The following is a 14,365-nucleotide window of genomic DNA, read 5'->3' on the forward strand; positions in this document are numbered from 1 at the left end:
CCGTCGTTCGCAGCGCGCTCTCGAGCAACCGCCGCCGGCGCGCCACATCCTTCGGCGCCGTCGTCGCTTCAACATCACTCGGCGCGCTCGACTCCTCCATCATTCGCGACACGTTCGCTCGAAGTATCTCCACGCACGGTATCGCGCACAGTTCCAGCGCGCGTCGCTCGCTCGGTGCTTCCGCGTGCGTCTTCCGTAGGCGCTCCACGGCGTCTCGCGCCTCGTCCGCGAACCGCGCCTCCGCGCGTCCTCGCGCCGCGCTCACCATCACCGCTCGACTGGCGTCGATGAGCGCATCGGTCGCGCCCGTCGTCGCCGTCGTCGTCGTCGTCGCGTCCCGTTCGTTCGTCGCTTCCGTCGACATCTCCGCGAAACGAGTTTCGCGCGGCGAATCCATCGAAATCTCTCGAATCAATCCAATCGACCCAATCGCTCGCGCGTTCGCGCGTTCGCGATCGGTGTCCGGCGCGCGCGCGATCGTCGACTCGAGTTCGTCGGTGCGTTCGCGCGCGTCATCGTCCGTCGCGTCCGTCGCGTTGTGCGACGCGCGTCGTCCGCAGTCGTCCTCGCGCGCGCAGTCAGTCAGTCGGTTCGGTCGTTCGGTCGTTCGGTCGTTCGTTCGGTCGTTCGTTCGTTCGTTCGTTCGGCGTCCCCGGTCCCGCCGCCGCCGCCGCGGACGACGCACAACTCGACGACGACGATGGGGAAAGAGGGCAAGAGGGAGAAGAAGAAGGAGAAGAAGGAGAAGAAGGAGAAGAAGGAGAAGAAGGGCAAGCGCGAGCGCGACGCGAACCGCGACGGCGGCGCGCGGGAGTCGTCGAAACCCACCACGGCGACGAAAAAGGCAAAGACGACGCGCGATGACGAGGGACAGACGTTCGGGATGGCGGCGGTGGGCGATCGATCGATCGCACAGTCCGGTGATACGTTTCAACGCGTGTTTTACGACGCCCCGGCGTCGTTGAAGTCGATGTCGGCGAGCGAGGTGCAGGCGGCGCGAGACGCGTTGGCGGTGACGCAGGTGGACGGTTTGTCGACGGATTTAGCGCCGGTGTCTTCATTCGCAGATGCGGGGTTTTCGAAGGAGCTGCTGCGAGTGACGGCACAGTTTAAGACGCCGTCACCGATTCAAGCGCAATCTTGGCCGATCATCATGAGCGGGCACGACATGGTGGGGATCGCGGCGACGGGTTCCGGGAAGACGCTCGCGTTTGGGATGCCGGCGCTGACGCAGATTCACTCGCAACCACCCTGCAAGCCCGGTCAGCCGATCTGTTTAGTGCTCGCACCGACGCGAGAATTGGCGCAACAAACGGCCAAGGTGTTTGACGACGCCGGCGAGGCTTCTGGGGTGAGGTGCGTATGCGTGTACGGGGGCGCTCCCAAGTACGAACAAAAGGCACAGATGAAGGCGGGCGGCGGAGCCGCGGTCATCGTCGCGACACCGGGTCGTCTTCGAGATTTCATGGAAGAGGGCGTGATTAAACTTGATAGAGTGACGATGTTAGTGCTCGATGAGGCCGATCGCATGCTGGATTTGGGTTTTGAGCCTGAAATTCGCGCCATCGCCGGCGCCACGCGCGCCGATCGACAAACCGTGATGTTTTCTGCGACGTGGCCTCAGAGTGTGCAAAGCCTCGCTTCGGAGTTTATGTGCAATCCTATCAAGGTTCGCATCGGTGCCGAAGGTTTGAAAGCTTCTCAAAGCATAACTCAAATCGTCGAAGTCGTCGAGCCGCAGGACAAGGATAGACATTTGGCGCGAGTCATGAAGCAATATTTGGGCAAAGGCAAAGAGGTGCCTCGAACCCTCATTTTCGGTTTGTACAAGAAAGAGTGCGCAAATTTGCACCAAAGACTTAGCCGTGAATGGCCAGCAGTGTGTATTCACGGCGACATGTCTCAGCATGATCGTGAAAAGTCGGTCGATGCGTTCAAGAAAGGCACGTCTCGAATCTTGATTGCCACCGACGTCGCCGCCCGAGGTCTCGACATTAAAGAGGTGGAGTATGTCATCAATTATACGTTTCCTCTCACCACGGAGGACTATGTTCACAGAATCGGTCGTACCGGTCGCGCTGGTGCAACGGGCTTGGCTCACACATTTTTTACATTGCACGACAAGGCGAGAGCGGGCGAACTCGTCAACGTGTTACGAAAAGCTGGCGCAGAAGTTCCAGAAGAACTCACTAAGTTCGGCACGCACGTGAAGAAGAAAGAAAGTAAGTTGTATGGCGCGCATTTCAAGGACGTGGACATGTCGGTGAAGGCTACGAAGATCACGTTCGATTAAATCTCTAGTGTGAACGCTACGTAATACGGGTATGCTATTGTTGTATGAGTGGTCGAAACCCTCCATTAACTTCTATCAACGAATCCTTTCCTAGCAAATCTCTAATCACTTTTTCTGGATCTCTCGATCCCCCGTGTCGCAATAATTTGTCACGAAGACTCTCCGCCGCGCCCGCCGCGAGGCTGTCGCCCTCAAAGTAACGCTTCCAAATGTCATCGGCCAGGACATCGGCGTACAGGTACGAGTAATATGTCGCTCCGTAGCCGACAAAGTGACCAAATCTAAGCTCCCAATTCGTACCGGACACAGGTTTGAACATACTGTGCTCGTTTTGAATCGTTGCAGCGAGATCAGCGATCGATTTTGACGATAGTTCGGATGTTTGGTTGTGAAGCTCGAGATCGGTCAACGCGAAGACAACCTGTTGTTGCGACTCAATCGAACGAAATATATTCCTCGACTTGCGCAACGCGGAAATCATGGCGTCAGGTATGGGCTCGTGCGTCATGTAGTGTTTTCCAAGAAGCTTCAAAGCACTTGGATCCCACGCAAAGTGCTCGAATAAATGACTCGGAACCTCAACGATGTCCATTGGCGCTCGAGTTCCAGACAAATGTTGGAATTCTGTATCCGAAAGCACAGAGTGCATGGCGTGACCAAACTCGTGTAAAAACGTTTCCACTTCTCCGTGACTTAACAAAGATCGCCCTTTGCCCGATACGGGAGGGAAGTTACACACGAGAGCGACCGATGGGTGCTGCCGTTCTGTGGGCGACACCATGCGGCTACACCGAATGACAAAGTGTGCGGCGTGATTAAACTTTCCCGGCCTCGGGAGCAAGTCCAAATAAATCGTCCCTCGCATGTCTCCATCACGAGTCTTCACCACTAGTTTCTTCAGGTCATTCGTCCATCCTTCGCCAGGTGCCAACTCCTGCAGTTCGATGCGTAAACCGAGAACTCTCGCAAGAAGCTCGCCGATGCCGACGATGACGCCTTCCAAAGGGAAATACTCCGCAATCGCGGCCGAATTGAATTCGCACTCGTGTCCACGCGCTTGTGCCATCGCGTAAGTTTTGTCCCACACCGATATGTGTTTGCCGTGATTATACTTTTCAATGACGGCGTACTCGTCCTTTGCGCTCTGCCGAAGGACATCCGATAGACTCAACAAGAACTCGCGAACGGCGTCGGGTGATCGAGCAAGCAACGGTGCGGTGGCATATTTGGCATATGTTTCGAATCCTAGAGAATGCGCGACACCAGCACGAGAAGATATGAGGTTGGCCAAAACGTCTTTGTTTGGCTCGGGTCCAGTGTTCGCCGCTATGAAGACGTCTCGGCGCGCGTTTGAATCCCTCAGGTGTCTCAACATCAACGACGAGTTCGATGAATCTACCAACCCCGTCCATAGCTTACCATCATTACTTCGAAACTGGTCTCGCACTGTCTTCGGGAGCGAACTCAGCGTGCTCTTGTCGAGCGATACTCTGCTCGCTAACTCTGGGCGCAACAAATTCCGTTGAAACTCCATCCCGAGCTCAAGACTTCGCGACAAGCTCCCGTCGAAATCCCGTCGCCTCGCCGGGTCGAGATGAATACCTCCGCGTTCAAAATCTTCTTGCAAAGTAAGCGCCACGCGCGCGCCCTCGTCGCTCAAATTCTTTGCGTCCCTCTCTCGCGCGCTCCGCAACGCCTCGTACAAGTCGCCGTCGGCGTTCAAGCTTGCAACGTAATCTTGTAGTCGCACGTACGCCTTCTCCGCCGCGATGACGTATTCGCGCGAAGGATGCGTGTGACGACACACCTCCGCGACGTCCACGACTCGACAGACCTCATCAGATATCTCATCCAACGCCCCGACGCTCGCCGCGCTCGGCGCCGCCGCCTTGAGCGCGCGCGCCATCGCCTCGCACTTCGATATCGTCTCTCGCGCCAAGCGATCGAAATCTTCGGGCGCGCGCAAACCTTGAAGATCGTATAACCCCTGAGCGCTCGCCGTCGCCGTCGATCGCGCGCGATGCTCCGTCCACGGTCGACGAAACCCGTCGTGCGCGCCCAACGACCCATCGCCGTGTGACACATACTCGACCGTCCACGCGCGCGCGCGCCGCGTGAGACCGGTCCACGCGCGCCGCACCATGTCGAGCGAACGCACGGGCGTCGACGAGCGGCGCGGGCGCTCGCGCGTGCCCCCGCGCGCGGCGCTGTGCCGTTTGACGCGCGTCGATCGAAGTGTACATATAAATACATATAAATACTGATGATAGTACCATCAGAAAAGTCAGGGTTAATGTCATAAACATCCCGACACCCCGAACTCGCGCGAAAATGCACGGTCGCGTCGTCGTTTTCCTCGATCGAACGACGAGCGTTACTGCGAAACGGCCGACGCAGGACAGCACAGGCTGGCGCGACGGGGCGACGCGAGGCGCCACGGTGGACGACGCGCGCGGCCGGATCGTTTCATCAGACGTCCGTCGCGATGGTCGACGACGCAAAGACGGTGACGCGCGCGCCCGCGTCGACGAAAGATTGTCGATTCGGTCGAGGTGTGGTCAAGGCGAGACGAGGACGTGCGAGGCGAGGCGAAGATGGGAGCGCGACGTCCGCGCTCGCGGTGATCGCACCGTTAGAAAAGGTGTTTCGCATGGATTTGATGTCGACTGAGGATGGAATGGGGCAGGAGCGCGACGATGATCCGCCGGCACGGTTTCCCGCTTCGACGGCGCCCGGGGGCGCTCGAGCGAGGCGCGATTTTAAATCAATGAACGCCAGGGAGCATCACGAGTGCATGGGAGAGATGATGCGAAGTCAACCGATCGCACTCGCGAAAACTGGAGTTTTGGGGGACGTGAGCTCTAGATACGTCGCCGATCGCGTCGAAGGGTTAGAGCAAACGTGGGATTTTGACCGAGTCGCGTCGTCGCTCGGCTCGAGCGAGTGGGAGTGTTTGATGTGTCCTTCAACCGAGCACAAATTTACGGTGTGCGACGACAGTAAGAACGCACACGGTTCTTATTATCACATACGTGAGCCCGCGGTTGAAAAGATGCTGTGTAAATTCAAAGACTTCGCGCAGTGCGCTCGAAGCTGGAGAGAAAAGTCAATCTTATTCGACGCAGAAATATTGCGCCCCGTGGCGAAGACGGGAGAGGACGGCGAGCGGCGAGACGATCTTCCGCTTGAAAGCGATTTTAATGGGAACTGTCCTAAGGACTTTATCGATGACATTCGTAAAGGTATCAATTGGAAGTGGTTGAACTCGCTGATTCGAGCGCAGCGCTTTGGCCGCCTGCTGTCTATGCGACTCGTCGCCGGCCATCGAGACGGCTTGACGCCGGCTCGATATATCTTGGAAGACTCAATTCATCTTCAAGTACACGGACGAAGGCGGATTTTATTGATTTCTCCAGAATACTCGTTTAAGGGTATGTATCCATACCCGGTAGCGCATCCTTACGACGGCTACAGCATGGTTGACCTCGACGACGTCAATTACGGCCAGACGCCGGCGTTTGCTGCGGTGCGCGGTCAAAGCTTCATACTCGAGCCTGGAGACTTACTGTACATTCCACGCGGGTGGTGGAGACACGAGCAAGGATTATCAAAAGAGCACATATCGCTCGATTTGAGGTTCTCTCCCGGTAAACGAGCGCGAGATCGCCATGTCGCGGTACTTCCAGTTTCTCGCGACATCGAGGAACGACTGGCGAGAACCGAGGGCGTCGAGCAGATCAAACATTGGATCAAAGTAATCGCAGAAGCGGATGATGCGAATTGGATAGACTTGAGCACTGTCAAGGGACACAGGCGTATTGTGATGGCCCAAATGGTGCGAGACGAAGTGGATTTGAGTCTTGGCCGAGGGACTTGGCAGGCGTTCCTTCGCACCGTCATCGACGGTAGACTCGACCCGACGCCTTGGTTGAACATCTCATTCAGAGAGCCGCTATACCTGTCAGACAAACCCGTTCACGTCCCAGACACGCGAAGTGATCTCGAGAGCGAATTTCCAGAGTTCTTCGTCGCTAAGCTGAAAAAAGAAGGGTACAACGTCGATTATACGCCCGTATCGGTTTTCAATCCAAATCATCCCGATACCATTGCGAAGGTCCCGCCGCCGCGATAGTCCTCGCGATAGTCCTCAGCTGACGGTAGCGTTGAATTATAATGTACATTACAACAAAAATGTCACATCGTTTCATGAGTCGTGGCGCGATCGTGTCACGTCTCCTTGGGGGGGGCGAATTCTTTCATCGGCCCAGAAATCGACATATTCGTCAAACTTGGGGCAGCAGCGATGATGTCGAAACATTCCTGTTTCTTTTTCGAGTCGCTTGTAGACTTCGTTCACTTCCTCCGCCGCGGGTTTCCAGTCCATGTACGCAAAGTTGACCGCAGCTTTCCAGCCGTCGCCCAAATTCACGCCCCAGTGAACGGATCCGTAGTCGGTGACGACGTATTCGCCCGCTCTTTGAACGTGTCGATAAACATGGATCTTCTCTTCGCCATTCACGCGCTTTGAATTCCAATCCTGGATCCGCGCCGGATCGAGCCAAAGCCTGCGCATCTCGAGAATGTCAACCGTGTATTCCGCGCCGAGCGTTTCTTGCAAATACGTGTGCAGCAAGTACAGATCGGATCGAGGAATACTATACCAAACGACCGCCGAATGCGAGTCCGGACGAGCCAAGATGACATTTGCCGAAGCGAACGCGTAGTCCTCGAAATGCAAGGGGAAAATAGACCCGACACCCATGTAGTAAAGCCAAGGAGACACGATGCCGACGCCCCAGAGTCGAGTCTCGCTCGCCTTCTCCGTGGCCATCTCGGCGGCTTCTAAGACGGCGGCTTCTATCACAGTACCAGCGGAGCTGTGCTTTTTGCCCTTCTTCTTATCTTCTCGCCGTTCGATTCTCCGTTGAACGGCAGATTGGTCTACTTTCGTAACCACTCCGCCCGTTCGCCCTTTCTCCTCCGCTCGGGCCTCCTCCGCCGACTGCGGCGTTGCGCAGTCCAGGGCGGCGTCGAGAGACAGCCTCTTATTCACCACGTTCTGGGTTTCACACAGCTCCAAACACCGTCGTAACACACTTGGCTTTCTCTGACCCAGTAATCGAGGATCCCAAGGATGGGTTTGGGGCGTTTCAGACGCGTCCACGGCTCGAACATTCTTCATGAGTGCCTCCATCGCGATGCCTTGAAGGTATGGAAACTGGAGTGGAAAACCAGAATGAATTTGCTGTAAGAACCAGCATTCACGAGCGTTGACGTCCATGAGTCTAAACTGATCGGCGTGCGTACGACATCGCTCTTGAAAATCTTCCACAAAGGCGCCGATTTCCATGTTGGAGTCCACGTCATTCATCGCTCGAAACGGCTCGAGCAGGCCCGTCTTTCTGTCCGGCAAGTTTTGTCTAATGTACTGATAGTCGGGTCCAAGGGTGCGGAGCTTGATGGATTTGGTGCCGACCCAAGACAAGTCACACAGCGCGCTCGTATCGTCTAAGATGTCCCACCCATCGCTAATCTTGATCACCATCGCCCCTTGCTTGCCGAACTCGCTCCACCACGCTTTGTCTTCGCCTTGCAACAGTTGCTCTGGCGTCACGCCTAGATTCATGCAACTGTACACCGTGGGCAGCGTCGACGTGTCGTTTTTCCGCATGCTTTTGTGCGTGCGCAGCTCGCACAGTTTGATCGATTCGGGCCCAGTTCGCGAGGGCTTGGACGTCACCGGGGGTGGCGTTCGTCCGCTCGTCGTCTCGTGTCGCAAGTGCACCGCCGTCTCCTCGCTCGAGTTCGCCCCTGAGCTCGAGTGGTGGTCGTGATCGCCGCTAACGATGGCATCCTCAAACGTCGCACCTTTACCGTCCCAAATCCCGCGCGCGCGCGCCGGCTCCTCGTACCTGTACGCCGGCTCTGGACTCAACTCGCCCGCCGCGAATTTCGCCGCGAATCTCGCCCTCTTCTCCTCAAAGTCTCGCTTCTCCTCCATCTCGTGCGGCTCCATCCGTTCGCGTTCACCGTTATCGCACACGTTCAACGCCCGATGCGGTCGCTCGGCGTGATATCGCCGCATCGCTCGCTTCGCCGCGTCGTTCCCTCGCCGCCGCTTCCCGCGTCGGCGTTCGCCTTCGCGTTCGCGTCCCGCCGCCTCCTTCCCTCGCCGCGCCCCCTCGCCGCGCCTTCCCGTCGTCCGTCGACGCGCGTTCGCCTCCGCGCTTTCGCACCATCTCGTCGCCGATCCCGGGCCGTCGTCTTCGCGCGCGCGCTCCCACGCCATGTCGAGATTCGCGTCTCCGACGACCGACGCTCGTCGACGACGCGCGCGCGGATCGCGGCGCGTCGACGCGCGTCGACGCGGCGCGCGAAGCGCCGAGAACGTCGACGAGCGTTCGCGTCGGAGCGCGTCGGACGCCGCGCTCTGACGCGCGCTGACGCGCGCTGACGCCGACGAATGACGATTCGTCGACGCCGAGACGCGACCGCGACGACGGACGCGCGCCGAGACGAACGCGCGCGTCGCGGGCGACGACGCGATTCGGGGCGTCGGCGTGCGTCGGCGTGCGTGGGTTCTCTCATGGCGTTCACGACGCGTTGAATGCGGAAACGTGACGGGTATAATTAGGGTTGCGACGGCATCACCGGACGGGACGCCAGGCTTTCTTCCCGACGCGACCGGCGCGACCGGCGCTCCGGCGCGTCGGCACTCGTCGACGCGATGGGCGGACGCGTGCGACGATCGAACGATCGCGCGCGCGCGAACGACGCGACGCGCGCGGACGAAGAGATGGGCGACGCGGACGCCGCGCGGGCGAACGCGAACGCGAACGCGAACGACGCGACGACGGCGCCGCGCGGTGAAGGTGCGGGGAAAAATCGCGCGATTCGTTCGATTGATTGTCGCGTCGCGTCGACGCGTCGTGCGTTGGCGAGTTCGATGAGACTGACGAGGGCGCGCGCGCGCGGACGCACAGACGATCAGTGCTGGATTTGCCTGGACGGGGACACCGCGGACAGAGAGGTGCGCGCGCGACGACGCGCGACGACGCGCGCGACTCGATCGCCAAGATAGGCTTTTCCCATACAAATGTGACTTTTTGGGCGAAAATATCTTTCGCGCGAGATCCCGCGTTTTTGGTGGCGTGTGTGTAAACAAACGGTCGGACCGGGACCGGGACCGGTTCGCGTCGGACGCGTCCGGAGCGCCCGGAGCGCGACACGGGGGGTGGGCCGGAGCGATGAGACTGACCGATGATCGCGCGTTCGCCTCGCGCAGTTGTATCATCCGTGCGCGTGTCCGCGATGGGCGCACGCCAAGTGCGTGGCGCGATGGCAGTTGCAGTGCTCGGGGAAGCCGGAGGAGGTGACGTGCAAATTTTGCGCGTCCAGACTGCCGGATTGGCGAGCGACGCTGTTCAAAGACGTAGTGCGCGCGAGTGACGACGCTGTGGTGCCGACGTCGACGAGTGGATCGAAGAAGAGAAACAGTATGGATGAACGTTTACTACGCAGTTCCGCGGACGGAGACGACCAAGAAGCGGGGACGCCCGGCGACGAAGAGACGGACCACAAAGACGGACCGGGAGAAATCAAGGGCGATATCATCGTCAAGTTTAATAATATCTCGTTCCGATGCCAAGTTCGCACCGGGCCGGATGGATTGGCGGATTTCATGCGGCAAATCAGAGAACGTTGCGGGATACCGGAGGAGAAGATGAAATCGCTCAACCTCACGTATCGGTGCAAGGATCCGAACAACGGGATGCCGATGACGTTGGAAGGGCTGAACGAGAGCGCTTTCGATGCCGCGGTTTTATGCTCGGCGGTTCAAGATAAGATCAAGCATCAAGCTCGCGTCGATTCGGCGGTAAAGTCTTCTCGAACTACCGAAATTACGTCTAGATCCAATAGAAGGCGTTCCGGTGACCGCAACTCCTTCGAGGAAGGTCGCCGTGAACAAGTCTCAGCGTTTCGACGATTCGAATGAGGACCCGTAAGGAGCTTTCGTTGTCAACATCGTTCAAGACGAGTGGAATTTTTGTACACGACGCAGCGATACGAGCTGTTTTTTTGTATTAAGCGCAAACTTTTGTACCGCGTATGTGCGGCGGTCGTTCTGTAATAAACGATCGTGTAACATTATGAATAAAATACTACAACCATGCACGCAAAAAACACGCTCAATCAAATTCCTAAAACATTTCCGCCACCATGCTCGCCGCGTCGTTTTGCCCTTGGAATCCGCTGAGCTCGGCGAGCTTTTCGAGCGTCTGTTCGCCTTCTAGTTTCTTCCCATTGATCACCCACGTCGGGAACCCCTCCACTTTCGCCGCATCACACGCCGTAGCCACGGGCGTGCCTCGTTCCCACCCATCTGGGAAGCACTCCACGTACGGAATCTGCGCCCCAGCGCCGAACGTCTCCTTTTGTTCGATGCAGTGCGAGCACCAAAACGCGCCGTACATCTTCGCTCCGGTCTCTGCGAGATGTTTCGCGAGTGCGCGAGAGTATGCCGTAGACGTTTGCTCCAACTGCGCGGGCGCGTAGGCTAGTTTCAACCCTTGAGTGTTTTTCGCGTCCGGGCTCTCCGTGAGCACGATGCTCATCGTCAAAACCGTGACGACGTACAACGCGATGGCCGGCGGGAACGCGTTGGCGCTCTCTCTCGAACTCAGACCCGCGAAACCGACGCCAAAAAGCGTGAGCGACAGAGCGGCGGACGTCAAGCAGTACAAGCACTCCACACCACCGAGCTTGAAGGCTAAAACAAAAAGTAAATACGACGACACGCCGGCTAATCCCGTGGCGCCGAAGAAGAGTAACACGCGCGCCTTGCCGTAGGATGACTCCAAATCCTTATCGCGTCCGTCGTCGCCTTGCTTCACGAGCTCGTCTTGCATACCCGCCCCCCACCACGCCAGCGCGGCGACCAAACCGTACGCCACCGCCCCGAACGCGGACAGCGGAATCCCAAACAACTCGGCGTATCCGCTATTCAACGCCGTCTGACACCCGCCCACGGGACACGCCACTTCCCCCCCCGTGAGCTTTTGCACCGCCAAATACGTCGATTCTAACGCCCCGAATCCCGCTAACCCGGCCATCACGCGCAGAGGCGGACGCGGGAGCGGTCCGGGCGGCAGACTCGGAGCCGGTTTCGGCTTCGCCTTCGTCTCCGTCGCCGGCTCATCCGTCAGCGCCGGCGCGCTCGCGGGTTCACCGTTCTCCGCCTCGACGACGACCCGCGCGCGTCGTTCGCGCGCGTCGCGCGCGTCCCATCGTCTCGTTCGCGTCGTCGTCGTCGTCGTCGTCGTCGTCGTCGTCGTCGTTCGTCGCGTCCATCGTCCTCGACGCACCGACGCGCGCGCACCGATCGTCCCCGTCGCCAACATCGCGCGCCGCCGTTCGCGTCCGCGCTCGCGTCGCGCGCGTCGAGCCCTCGACCGCGCCGCGCGCCGGCGTCACCGTCCTCGCGCGCGCGCGTCCGCGTCGTCGCCGCTCGCGCGCGCGTCGGATTTTGCGGATAACGCGTCGTCGATTCGTCGATTCGTCGATTCGCTCGACGCGGCACTCGCGCGCGCCGCGTCGCGCGCGACTCGCGTCGATGCGCGGCGCGGCTCGCGCGCGCGCGCGCGCGAGCCCCGCGCGCGCGTCGCCTCGCGCGCGTCGCGCGAGGGCGTCGACGACGCGCGCGATGGCGTCCCCGTTCGGCGACGCGGGCGCGGCGAAAACGAGCGTCGATCCGTTCGCGTCGTCGGCGTCGCGGTCGCGGACGTCCGAGGCGACGACGACGCGCGCGAAAAATGCCGTCGACGCGACGCCGCGGGCGCGCGCGCCCGCGTACAGAGCGTGGGACGACGTCGAGGTGTTTGAAGTGCCGGAGACGCTGCGGCGAGACGGCGCGGCGCGAAACGAACGCTTCGTCGAACACGTCTCGCTCGAGGGATTGTTCGGCGCGACGTTCGCCGACGCGTTTCACGACGACGCATCGTTTCGCACGGACGTGCGACGCGCGATGCGGAAGGATTTGTTCGTGCCGGATGAAAATTTAAGCGCCGAGGCGAACGCGGCGATGTCGGCGCTCTCGAGCTCGGTGCACGTCAACTGGTTTGAATCCCGCACGGGGTACGCGGCGCTGAGCGCGCTGTTCGCGTCGCGCGGAATCGAAGACGTCACCGGTGAGCGCTTCATTCGCGCGCTCGGTGGGTTGTGCGGCGAGCCTCGTCACGGCACGCTCATCGACATCGCGAGCCCCGTCGGCGCGCGAAAGATTTCTCACTCCTGGCACCAAGACTCTGGATACGACCGCCTCACCGTCATGCTCGGTTTCCCCGCCGCCGCGCCGAGCGAATCCATGGGTTTACCCTCCGGCGTCGGCGTCTTCTCGCACGCCGTGAAGCTCTCGCACGCGTTGCGTCGTCCCTCCCCTCCCGGCGCCGTGCTTCAGTGGGAAGACGTCGCCTCCGCGCGCGACGTCCGTCTCGACGCCCGTTTCGTCGCCCGTCCCGCGTTCGCGCGCCATCGCGAGATCATCGTCTATCGCGATTCATCCATCCTGCACTCCGCGCCCGACGTCGCGCATCGCGAGGCCGTGTGGCGTTTCATGTAATCAATCTCTCAAATCACTCATTCGCGCATCTTTCCGCGTATTTAACGCCGGGTCTGGGTCGACGCGCCGGTGACGCCGTGGATTCGATCTCGAACCCGCCGTGCATTAATGTCCGCACTAGTGCGCGCGTCGCCGCGAAGACGCCCGATGGTGAAGCTCTCGGCGCTGTGTCGCCGCGCCGACGCGCACGACGACGCCGCTCTGTCGCTCGCGTGGTGCGTCGACGCCGCGTCGCCCGATCGCGTCGCCCTGCTCACGGGATCGCTCGACGAGAGCGTCAAGCGATGGATGCCCGGCGACGGCGAGGCGCGACCGAGCGATTTAACGCGCGTCCACGCGTACGTGGGACACACGCTGGGGGCGTGCGCGCTGGACGCGAACGCCGCGGGCTCGGTCGCGGCGTCGGCGCTGGACGGCGTCGTCCGCGCGTGGGACGCGAAGACGGGGGAGACGAGCGCGGCGATGGAGAGCGCGCCGGGGGAATCGTGGGGGGTGAAATTCGACCCGAGCCCGGGATCGACGCTGCTCGCGATCGGTGGAGGAACGTCGCAGAGCGTGCGCGTGCACGACGCGCGCGATGGGGAGAGGAAACAGACGCTGGAGCTGCCGGCGACGACGGCGGAGACGCCGAAAAACGGACGCTTCGCGCAGAGCGTGGCGTATTCGCCGGATGGGAAACGCATCGCGTGCGGGGCGATGGACGGTACCGTGGCGGTGTTCGACGTGAAAACGGGCAAGTGCGCGCACACGCTCGCCGGACACGTCGCGCCCGTGCGCGACGTCACGTTTTCTCCGGACGGGAAGACGTTGTACACGGCGAGCGACGACGGGTACGCGCACGTCTACGACGCCCATAATAAATCATTGATCGAGTCCCTGAGCGGGCACAAGAGCTGGGTGCTGTCTCTCACCGCCTCTCCCGACGGCACCGCCCTCGTCACCGGCTCCTCCGACGCCACGATCAAGCTTTGGGATTTAAAAACGCGCTCGTGCGCGCAAACCATGACGGATCACTCCGACGCCGTGTGGTGCGTTCGATTTTCCCCCGACGGCGCCGCGCTCGCCGCCGCCTCCGCCGATCGCTCGGTCTCGCTGTTCAATTTCGCGTGAGCGCGCGCCGCGCCGCGCGCCGCGTAGAACGTACGTTTGTGCGATAATAAAACTAGCTCGTAGGTCGACGGGCGGCGCCGCCCGGTTTCTTTCTTCTCGCGCTTTTCTCGGTTCACGACTCGTCCCGACCCCCCTCGACGACGGCCGGTCCTTCGAGCAGGCCGCGACGTCACCGCGGGGCATCGCGTCGCCATTCCGAGTCGCGCGCGTCGTCGACGACGCGTGTGCGCGCGCTCGCTCGCTCGAGGTGCGCTCGAGGTGCGCGCGCGCATCGCTCGCCGCGTCCCGAGCGCGTCGTCGTCGCGCGCGCGCGTCGCGACGCCGCGACGCGCGCGCCGCGTCGC

At 60.5% G+C, this 14,365-nt stretch overlaps 7 protein-coding genes across 7 annotated transcripts; 4 read left to right on the forward strand and 3 right to left on the reverse strand.

Moving 5' to 3' along the window:
• Positions 1-970: 970 nt before the first annotated feature.
• OSTLU_38084 (predicted protein) lies at positions 971-2,293 on the forward strand (the record flags this gene model as incomplete). Its single annotated transcript, XM_001419845.1, has 1 exon — positions 971-2,293. One exon carries the CDS (start codon positions 971-973, stop codon positions 2,291-2,293), a length of 1,323 nt encoding a protein of 440 aa, XP_001419882.1.
• A 61-nt stretch (positions 2,294-2,354) lies between these two features.
• Positions 2,355-4,325, reverse strand: OSTLU_625 (predicted protein; the record flags this gene model as incomplete). The annotated part of the gene is made up of 1 exon (XM_001420022.1): positions 2,355-4,325. A coding segment is annotated over one exon (1,971 nt), but the record flags the coding sequence as incomplete, so codon positions are not given.
• A 1,575-nt stretch (positions 4,326-5,900) lies between these two features.
• OSTLU_25099 (predicted protein) lies at positions 5,901-8,749 on the reverse strand (the record flags this gene model as incomplete). The annotated part of the gene is made up of 2 exons (XM_001420023.1): positions 6,583-8,749; positions 5,901-6,090 (listed from the first exon to the last, which is right to left on the reverse strand). The coding sequence occupies exons 1-2, from the start codon at positions 8,580-8,582 to the stop codon at positions 5,901-5,903; spliced, it is 2,190 nt and encodes a 729-aa protein (XP_001420060.1). The 5' UTR covers positions 8,583-8,749.
• A 265-nt stretch (positions 8,750-9,014) lies between these two features.
• On the forward strand, positions 9,015-10,443 carry OSTLU_25987 (predicted protein). Its single transcript, XM_001419846.1, has 3 exons — positions 9,015-9,165; positions 9,277-9,323; positions 9,579-10,443. The coding sequence occupies exons 1-3, from the start codon at positions 9,090-9,092 to the stop codon at positions 10,287-10,289; spliced, it is 834 nt and encodes a 277-aa protein (XP_001419883.1). The 5' UTR covers positions 9,015-9,089; the 3' UTR covers positions 10,290-10,443.
• A 51-nt stretch (positions 10,444-10,494) lies between these two features.
• Positions 10,495-11,406, reverse strand: OSTLU_38289 (predicted protein; the record flags this gene model as incomplete). Its single annotated transcript, XM_001420024.1, has 1 exon — positions 10,495-11,406. The coding sequence occupies one exon, from the start codon at positions 11,404-11,406 to the stop codon at positions 10,495-10,497; it is 912 nt and encodes a 303-aa protein (XP_001420061.1).
• A 590-nt stretch (positions 11,407-11,996) lies between these two features.
• On the forward strand, positions 11,997-12,911 carry OSTLU_16955 (predicted protein; the record flags this gene model as incomplete). The annotated part of the gene is made up of 1 exon (XM_001419847.1): positions 11,997-12,911. The coding sequence occupies one exon, from the start codon at positions 11,997-11,999 to the stop codon at positions 12,909-12,911; it is 915 nt and encodes a 304-aa protein (XP_001419884.1).
• A 462-nt stretch (positions 12,912-13,373) lies between these two features.
• OSTLU_25989 (predicted protein) lies at positions 13,374-14,021 on the forward strand (the record flags this gene model as incomplete). Its single annotated transcript, XM_001419848.1, has 1 exon — positions 13,374-14,021. One exon carries the CDS (start codon positions 13,374-13,376, stop codon positions 14,019-14,021), a length of 648 nt encoding a protein of 215 aa, XP_001419885.1.
• Positions 14,022-14,365: the final 344 nt, after the last annotated feature.

This window comes from Ostreococcus lucimarinus, chromosome 10 (assembly GCF_000092065.1).
Source record: "Ostreococcus lucimarinus CCE9901 chromosome 10, complete sequence".
NCBI lineage: Eukaryota > Viridiplantae > Chlorophyta > Mamiellophyceae > Mamiellales > Bathycoccaceae > Ostreococcus > Ostreococcus sp. 'lucimarinus'.